This window comes from Vombatus ursinus, unplaced genomic scaffold (assembly GCF_900497805.2).
Source record: "Vombatus ursinus unplaced genomic scaffold, bare-nosed wombat genome assembly UNPS02014817.1, whole genome shotgun sequence".
Lineage (NCBI taxonomy): Eukaryota > Metazoa > Chordata > Mammalia > Diprotodontia > Vombatidae > Vombatus > Vombatus ursinus.
The window spans coordinates 851,303-859,122 of record NW_020954595.1 but is presented as its reverse complement, the minus strand read 5'-3'; the positions used below and the strand labels follow the sequence as shown (position 1 = coordinate 859,122).

At 49.1% G+C, this 7,820-nt stretch overlaps 1 protein-coding gene across 2 annotated transcripts in view; it reads right to left on the bottom strand.

The window, feature by feature from the left end:
- The window catches only part of TTC21A (tetratricopeptide repeat domain 21A), a 47,120-nt gene extending 39,853 nt beyond the window's left edge, over positions 1-7,267 (bottom strand). For both annotated transcript variants that reach the window (XM_027835908.1, XM_027835909.1), the window contains exons 1-3: positions 7,194-7,267; positions 3,252-3,381; positions 828-938 (exon numbers count right to left, since the gene is read on the bottom strand). In XM_027835908.1, the coding sequence (XP_027691709.1) occupies positions 828-938; positions 3,252-3,381; positions 7,194-7,220 (268 nt within the window). In that variant the 5' untranslated portion in view covers positions 7,221-7,267. The remainder of the gene's footprint in view (positions 1-827; positions 939-3,251; positions 3,382-7,193) is intronic.
- Positions 7,268-7,820: the final 553 nt, after the last annotated feature.

Genomic DNA, 7,820 nt, shown 5'->3' with positions numbered 1-7,820 from the left:
CCTTCCTTCCTCCCTCCCTCTTTTCCTTCCTTCCTTCCTTCTTTCCTCCATCTCTTCCTCCCTCTCTTCCTTCCTTCCTCCCTTCCTCCCTCCTTTCCTTTCCTTCCTTCCTTCCTCCCTCCCTCCCTCTTTTCCTTTCTTCCTTCCTTCCTTCCCCCTCCCTCCTTTTTGGATATGACTAACACAGAACTTTTTGCATTTTGCATACATATTTGCAATGGGCTTTATTTCTCTTGCCTTCTCAAAGGGTGGGGGGAAGGGAAAAATAAAAATAAAATGAAATTAAAAATATTTTTAAAAAGAATATAAGCCCCACGAGGGCAGGATTGAGCACAGCGCCTGGCACCTAGTATGCACTTAATATGCCCTTGCTGATTGGCTGGAGCACGGGGTATGAGCTCACTGAGGAGCCCAGTTTCCAAAGCATCAGGAAAAGAACTGAAGGAGAGCCACGTGGTTAAGGACAATAAGGACACCATCAGGAAGAAGCCTGATCACCAGACTGGGCAGAAACGAGTGAGATGCCAAAGACAACAGCCAGGCTTGTTGTGGGGTTGAGGCAGTCCTTGGGCACTGACAGAATAATGCCCCTGGATGCCAGGGAGAAGGCCTGACTCTTACAGCCTCAGTTTCCTCCTCTGTAAAATGGGGTCAGTAATGCTTGCAGTCCCTAACTCACAGCACAACAATCCATCATGGCCCCAGAAAGGCTCTGAATTAGCTTCAGAGGAAGAGGAAGCCAACAGCCCTGGCTGGAGCGATCGAGTGTGGTGGGTGGTCCTCCCGCCTGGCCTCTCCCTAGGCCTCCTCCCTCTGACCCCACTTACCAATGGTCTCACAGCGCTTGTGGGCGTAAATGAGGGCCATCATGGAGCACAGCGACACATCCGCGTGATTCTTCAGACTTTCCAGCTCTCCGATGGCGTCCTGTATGTGTTCTGCAGAGACATTTCCGAGCGTTTATTCACGCTGAAATTTTAAATCAAAATGCACAAAACCATTGTAGCGAAGAGAGGGAGGAATGGCTCCCACATGGACAGCGCAGGCGACCTAGACACACCAAAGCCTGGCACCCAGGAGACACTCAATAAATGCTCGCTGACTGCTACAAACCATTCTTTCATATTTTAATAAACTCGGTCTGGCTGTCCCAATTGAAACCTTTTTTAATCTACATTTCACGCTAATGCCCTAGTACTCTTCCTACATTATTATTCAAATAAGTTTCATTAATTCCCTTTGTTTTTACACCAATCATTTCCAGATAGATCCACCCTCACCCCAAATGACCCTTCCTTTGTGGCATTAAAGAAGACCATTATGCAGAGCATTACCAATACAGTAACTAGTGTGACAGGGTATGCAGCATTCAGACTCCTGCCTCTCCACTTGAGAGAAGGGCTGTCCACTTTATTCTCAGTTCTCTGAGCCCCTCATTGATCTCTCAGTTGCTCAGACGCTTCTCAGTCATCATTTCATTACATTGTTGTGGTCATCGTGTCTGTTCTAATCGCCCCATCAGGACAGTCACCCAAATCCTCCCACTTTCTCTGTTCTCCTCATATGCGTCCTTGCCTCCTACACAATAATTCACTGTATTTCTGGACCACAGTTTTTTTTTTTTCAGTCATTCCCTAATAAGTGGGAACCCACTTTATTTCCAAGTATTTGCGACCATGAAAATGTGGCTGTGAATACTTGGGTCTATACTGGACTTGTTTTCAACCTCTTTGGGTTACACATGCTGAGGAGTGGAATTGCTGGGTCAAAGGCTATGAGTAGCTTCATTACTTTTCCTCACTTAATTCCAAGTGGATCAAATTGCAGCTCCACCAACAGGGTATGAGTGCACTTGTCTTTCTGCAGTCCTTATATTCTGCTCTTTCCCATTTTGGGGCCATTTTTTTGAGCATACCGCACATAGCCTCAATGTGCATTTCTTTAGTTGTTACTGATTCAGAAATGACAGAGAAAGCAAGGACTGGTCTGCTTTGCAAGTTTCAAGTTTGTATGTAACTTCCTCGACATTCTTGACCAAAGCTGGGAAAAGGCCCAAGTCTGCTCCAGGTGAAGTCTGAAAAGTGAAAAGTGTATGCTCTGGGCTCAGTGTCCATGAGTGGCTCTGAGCCTTCCACAGAGAGGCAACCAGCGTTTATTAAGCACCAACTATGTGCCGGGCCCTGTGCTCTAATGGATCATACAATAAACACTGCTGTGTCACAGGGAATCACATTTTCTGGTATTTCTTTTTACAATGCAACATGACAAAGTATTTCTAACTTTGCTCCCTCTGCCCTGGGCGGCTGCAAGGCACGCTCTGCTCAGCCTTCTGCCAGCTCTTCAGCTCCTCCCTCAACAGGAGGGAGCCAGAGTCCCTTAGTGGAGAGACCACCGGTGGGCTGGGGCAGTGCCTGGTGAAGATCACGGACAGGGCCTGCTGACCGACATCCCACCGGGCATCTCATCACTCCCTTTGGGCTGTTTCATGGCAAGAGAGGGTTCCTCATACTCAGGCCTCTTGATGCCCCACAGTAACCAGCACCTTCTGGACCACCTTCCATCCTCTTTCCTGAAGGTCTGAGGGCACACACCTATCCGGACGAGCGATTGCAGCCCCTGGATGGGGCTGGTCTCAGTTCTTGTGGATGGATAATGGTGGCTTTCCAGACCAAATGACTGCCCTTGCTATAGGGTGGGACTAACGTGGGCACAGGCCATCTCTGTGTAATTTGTATGGACAAGGTCATAGGGTCTAGAAATCAAGGGCTACAATGATTCTGTTAGGTGTGCTTTTTGTCACTATTCAAAGTGTGTGTGCACGTACATGTAAATACATGTCTACTCACACACACAAATACACATGCACATACACACATCCATGGAGACGCACTGAATTTTGTCCCTATTCAGTGTACAATACTATACACGCATGCATGTATGTATACATTTACAGATCTTATCTTGCTTGTACAGGGTTGCTTGTGTGCTGTCTTCCCTGTGAAGACTGTGATCTCCTTGGGGATGGGGATTGTTTCGGCCTTTCTTGGCATTCCCAGCACAGAGCACACTGCCCGGCACATAGTAGGTGCTTAATAAATGTTTGCCGACCTGACTTGAGTTGATGTTTCTGTCCAGCTGCTGGTGCTTCGGTCCTATGGTTCGTACATGGTGGCTGATGCATGGGCTGTTACTACACACCCGGCACGCCCGGTGTCCAGAGAGCCAAGCCCAGGCCAGGGCTCATTCCTTACCTTCTTGCAGGAGGCCATACGCCTTGAAGAACTGCAGAACGGAGTCACTGCTGAATTTCTCCAGGCCTTCTGCGGCCGCATTCTGCACATGTCGGAAGTACTTCTCTTGACAATAATAGATTATTCCGGCCTAATGGAGAGAAAAACCTTCTGAGTTACTACTGCAGCTGGTGGAAGGAACTTAAGCAAGTAATGTTGTGGAAATAATTTTGTACGTTTAACTCTTGGTTATGAATTGGCAGACTACTGACTGCATGGAGACCATTTATCATTGCCATTATCATAGCCACACTATTTACGTGCCTCGATGCTTCAACGGAATATGCTCCAAAGACATCCGAGAGAGTGGAAGAGGACCCACTGGCAAAAACATATGTACAGCAGCTCTTTTTGGAGTAGAAAAGACTTGGGAATGTATGGAATGCCCATCGATTGGGGAATGGCTGGACAAGTTATGGTGGATGTTGTACGAAATGAAGAGATGGTTTCAGAGAAACCTGTGCAGACTTGTACGAACTGATGCAGGTGAAGTGAGCAGAACAATAATCACCACAGTGTAAGGACAAACAGCACTAAAAGACTTAAGGACTTTGATCAAAGCACTGACCAACCACAGCTCCAGAGGACTCATGACAAAACATGTCACCACCTGCCTGACACAGAGATGACAGATATAGGGTATAGACTGAGACATATACTTGTTGGACATGGCCCAATGGAAATTTTTCTTGACCATGAAGATTTTTTCAAGGGTTTTTTTTTTTACCCCTTTGGTCAGAGAAAAAAATGGAGTTTTATTAATTGAAAAAAAATTAAATAAAACTTAAAAATACCACAAGGATTAATGACCTCCTTGATGGACACATCCCCTCCATCAGTGAAGATTACAACCCATTCCAGTTTTTCTTCTAGAGATTCTTGTTAAACAACAAGTGATCAGCTTTGGTACTCAACATCTCCTCAGGACCCTCTGTTGCCTCTCCCCTCTCATTGGGGGGGCAAGCAAAAAAGGTTCCCTTTATAGAAGCCAACTCTTCATTTCCCACCAGCTGCTCTGCTTGGCCACAAACACAATTTCTTCCCCCCTCCCCCTCCCCCTCCCCCTTCTTGACTTCCTTTCATGTATTATCTCTCCCCATTAGGCTATAAGCTTTTTGAGGGCAGGGACTGTCTTTTGTTTTCTTATTTGTAGGCCTGGTGCATAGCACTGTGCCTGGCACATTTGTTTTTCAGTCATTTCAGTCGTGTCTGACTCTTGGTGACCACATTTGGGGTTTTCTTGGTCAAGGTACAACAGTGGTTCTCTAGCTCATTTTACAGATAAGGAAACAGGCAGAGTTAAGTGACTTGCCCAGGGTCATACAGCTACTAAGTGTCTGAGGTCAGATTTGAATTCAGGTCCTCCTGACTCCAGGGCCAGCACTTTAGCCACTGTACCACCTAGCTGCCTATATGTCTGGCATATAATAGACACTTAATAATGTTTATTGACTAATCAATGAACATTTATTAAGAATCTATCATACACATGGTACTTCTATAGAAAAATGCAAAAGTCAGACAGTCCTTGACCTCAAGGAGCTTATATTCCATTGGGGGATATAACACCTAATGGAGAGTATTGGCCAAGGAGGCAAGTAGTTTGGGAAATCACTGGGATGCCATTGTTACACCTTTTCTTTTCTTTTCTTTTCTTTTTTTTTTTTTTTTAGGCAATTGGGGTTAAGTGACTTGCCCAGGGTCACACAGCTAGTAAGTGTTAAGTGTTTGATCTGAGGCCGGATTTGAACTCAGGTCCTCCTGACTTCAGAGCCAGCACTCTATCCACTGCGCCACCTAGCTACACCTTTTCCAGAGGTAATAGTGGTATTGGTTTGATTATGGTACCCTGTGCAAGGGATGGAAAGTGGTGGTTGGGATGGAGGGGTGACGGGGAGGGCATTAATATGATGGCTGGTAAAAGGCAAAGAGCCAGCACTCCTGATAGATGGCTGGACTCCTGTCAATCAAACAACAAATTCTACCATTGAAGTGGCCACACAAACACGGCTGAGCCTCCTGGAAGGGATTTGTAATCATTCGGAGGAGTATGGCCTAACTGTCTGCAGGGAGAGACCAAATAGATGCAGAAGATTTATTGCCCAGAATGCAAAAGTCATCTGGATGGACCCCCTAATGCCTTGTCCATCAGCATGTATTGGAGGAGTTGGGCACCAACTGGGTGGCAGAAAGGGCTGGATCACTTTCAGGGAGCTGCCAATCTCCCTTCCTGCCCCTGAGCTTCCCATGAAAGCAAAGGCCCATCTTTTGAATGCCAACATTCTCCCCGGGTGGCTATGTGTCAGTGAGATACGAACTCCAACAGCCTCTGGCTGTCACTCAAAGAGCCACGGAGAGGCACATGGCGGGGAAGAGCAGGCTGCTACATATAACCAGGGAGGAACTCTCAAGAACATGAGTAAAAATGGCGTCATGGGACTGTGTGATGGAAGAGAAGATGGGCTGGGCACGTGGCAAGAAGGATGCCTGACACTGGACAGTTGAAGAGGTCTACTAGTACCCTACTGAAGTCAAGAAGAAGACAGGAAGGCCTCCTCTGGCTTGGGAGGATTCCCTGATGTGACTCCTGGAAGGATGTGGACAAGAGCTGCTCAGGACGGGCAGGTGTGCACCACTGATGGGCATTTCCAAATGGATGAATGCACACATCCATCTGAGAGCTTTCTCTTCAGCATCTAGCCCCAAACCTGGCACCCCGCATGTGCTTAATGTCTGTTGAGTTGAATTGAAGACTGAGGCCTGGGAAGAGGCCACTAGATATGTGGAGTTAGGAAGTTAATTGCAACCTTGGAGAGCAATTCCAAAGGGGTGGTGGCAGCAAAAGGTGGACTGCAGAGGAATAAGAGAGGATAGAAAGGAAGTGAAAGGGGGCAGCTAGGTAGCACAGTGGGTAGAGCTCCAGCCTTGGAGTCAGCAGGCCTCAGACATATGATACTCACTAGCTGTGTGACCTGGGCAAGTCACTTAACCCCAACTGCCTCGCCAAAGAGGGGAAAAAAAAAGAAAAGAAGTGAAAGGTTTCAAAGCAGTTTAACAAGCATCTAAGTGCAGCATTGGCTATATAGACACACCAACCCCCCCAAACCCTGAAGTGGTCCCAGCCCTCAAGGAGCTTTCCCAGCTACTGACTGTTCCTCACTCTCCCCCCTGTCCCACCAGCTACTGAGAGAAGGCCAACTATGTAAGGGTAGGAGGCCTTGGGGAAGTGACTGAACACCTTAGCGGCCTGGTTGACCTTTTCATCATCTTTGGGGAGTGAACGGTGCTCCTCTCAGCAAAGTGCCTGGCACACAGTCATCACTGAAATAAATGGTTGTTGTCTAAACAACTGGTTAAGAAGATGACTTCTTAGCCGAGGATCTGGATTCGTGGACCACAGCTTGAACTATAAGGGATGACGGACTCCTGACCCAGGATGCAGTATACCCACCCAGCATAGTATGCAGTCTTGCAAAGTGAACCCAAAGGACTTTAAACTGAAAAGGAAGGAAGAAGGAGCAAAGTGCCTGTGTACACCCCCTCAAGTTAGACACCGCAGGGGAAGGACGAATAGTGCTTGAGATAAGGAAAAGTTAGGAGGCAAAATCCAGGGGAGGAGCCAGTTATTAAGCTCATAGCCTGGGATGCGGGTAGAGGACGGGAGGAGTGCTGGCAATAAGCAAGGTGCACTAGAGAGGTCTTCACACCAGGAAGCCCACTTGACTCCACTCTTGTGTCTCTGGACAGGTGGACCTCATTGCAAAGAAAAAAGCCACAGGTCCAGGGCTTCACTGTCTACTAAGAGGGTGCCCTAGGCTAGAGTAAGACAAGCCAGGGACCACCCACCCGTTCCCATCGCCTCCCCTCCCCACTCCTCTTTCCAAACCTCTCTCCCCCACCCACCATGAGGGCCGAGTCATTGCTGCTCATCTTGGGGCTGGTGGGGCCTGGGGGGCCGGCTGAGAGTGTCAGGCTCCGGAGGCAGCAGCGGGGGATGAGAGGGTTGCAGCACGGGGGATCCGAGCCTGGGGGGCCAGGCTTGGGTCAGGGGGCCACGGGAGGCCGAGGGTCCGGGCCTCGACGGATCAAGCCTGGGAGGTTCAGGATTGGGGTCAAAGGACTCACTGGGAGACTTTGGCTTTGGCCAGGCCAAGGAGGGCTGTGGTCAGGGGTCAAGGGTCAGACTCAAGAATTGGGGAGGGGGCTGGCCAGGGCAGGGACGAGGCAGGAGCTGGGATCAGAGTCCCGGAAGGGAGAGGGTAGGGGTCAAGGGCAGGGACAAGACCAGGGTCTGGGTCGGGGTCTAGGCAAGGACAAGGCAGGGGCCAAGGGCCGGGGTCGGGGCCAGAACCGAGGTTGGTCGGGTCAGGCAGGACTCGGTCGGGTTCCGAGTCGGGACCGGGTTCCAGGCTCCCCTGGCGGGAAGCTCGGCGCCTCGAGACTGCCTGAGGCTTCCGGGGCGTCCTTAGCAACTTTAGCGTCGCCTTGGCAACGGAACACTTCCCTGGGCGGGGCTTCGGGCGCCAGGCG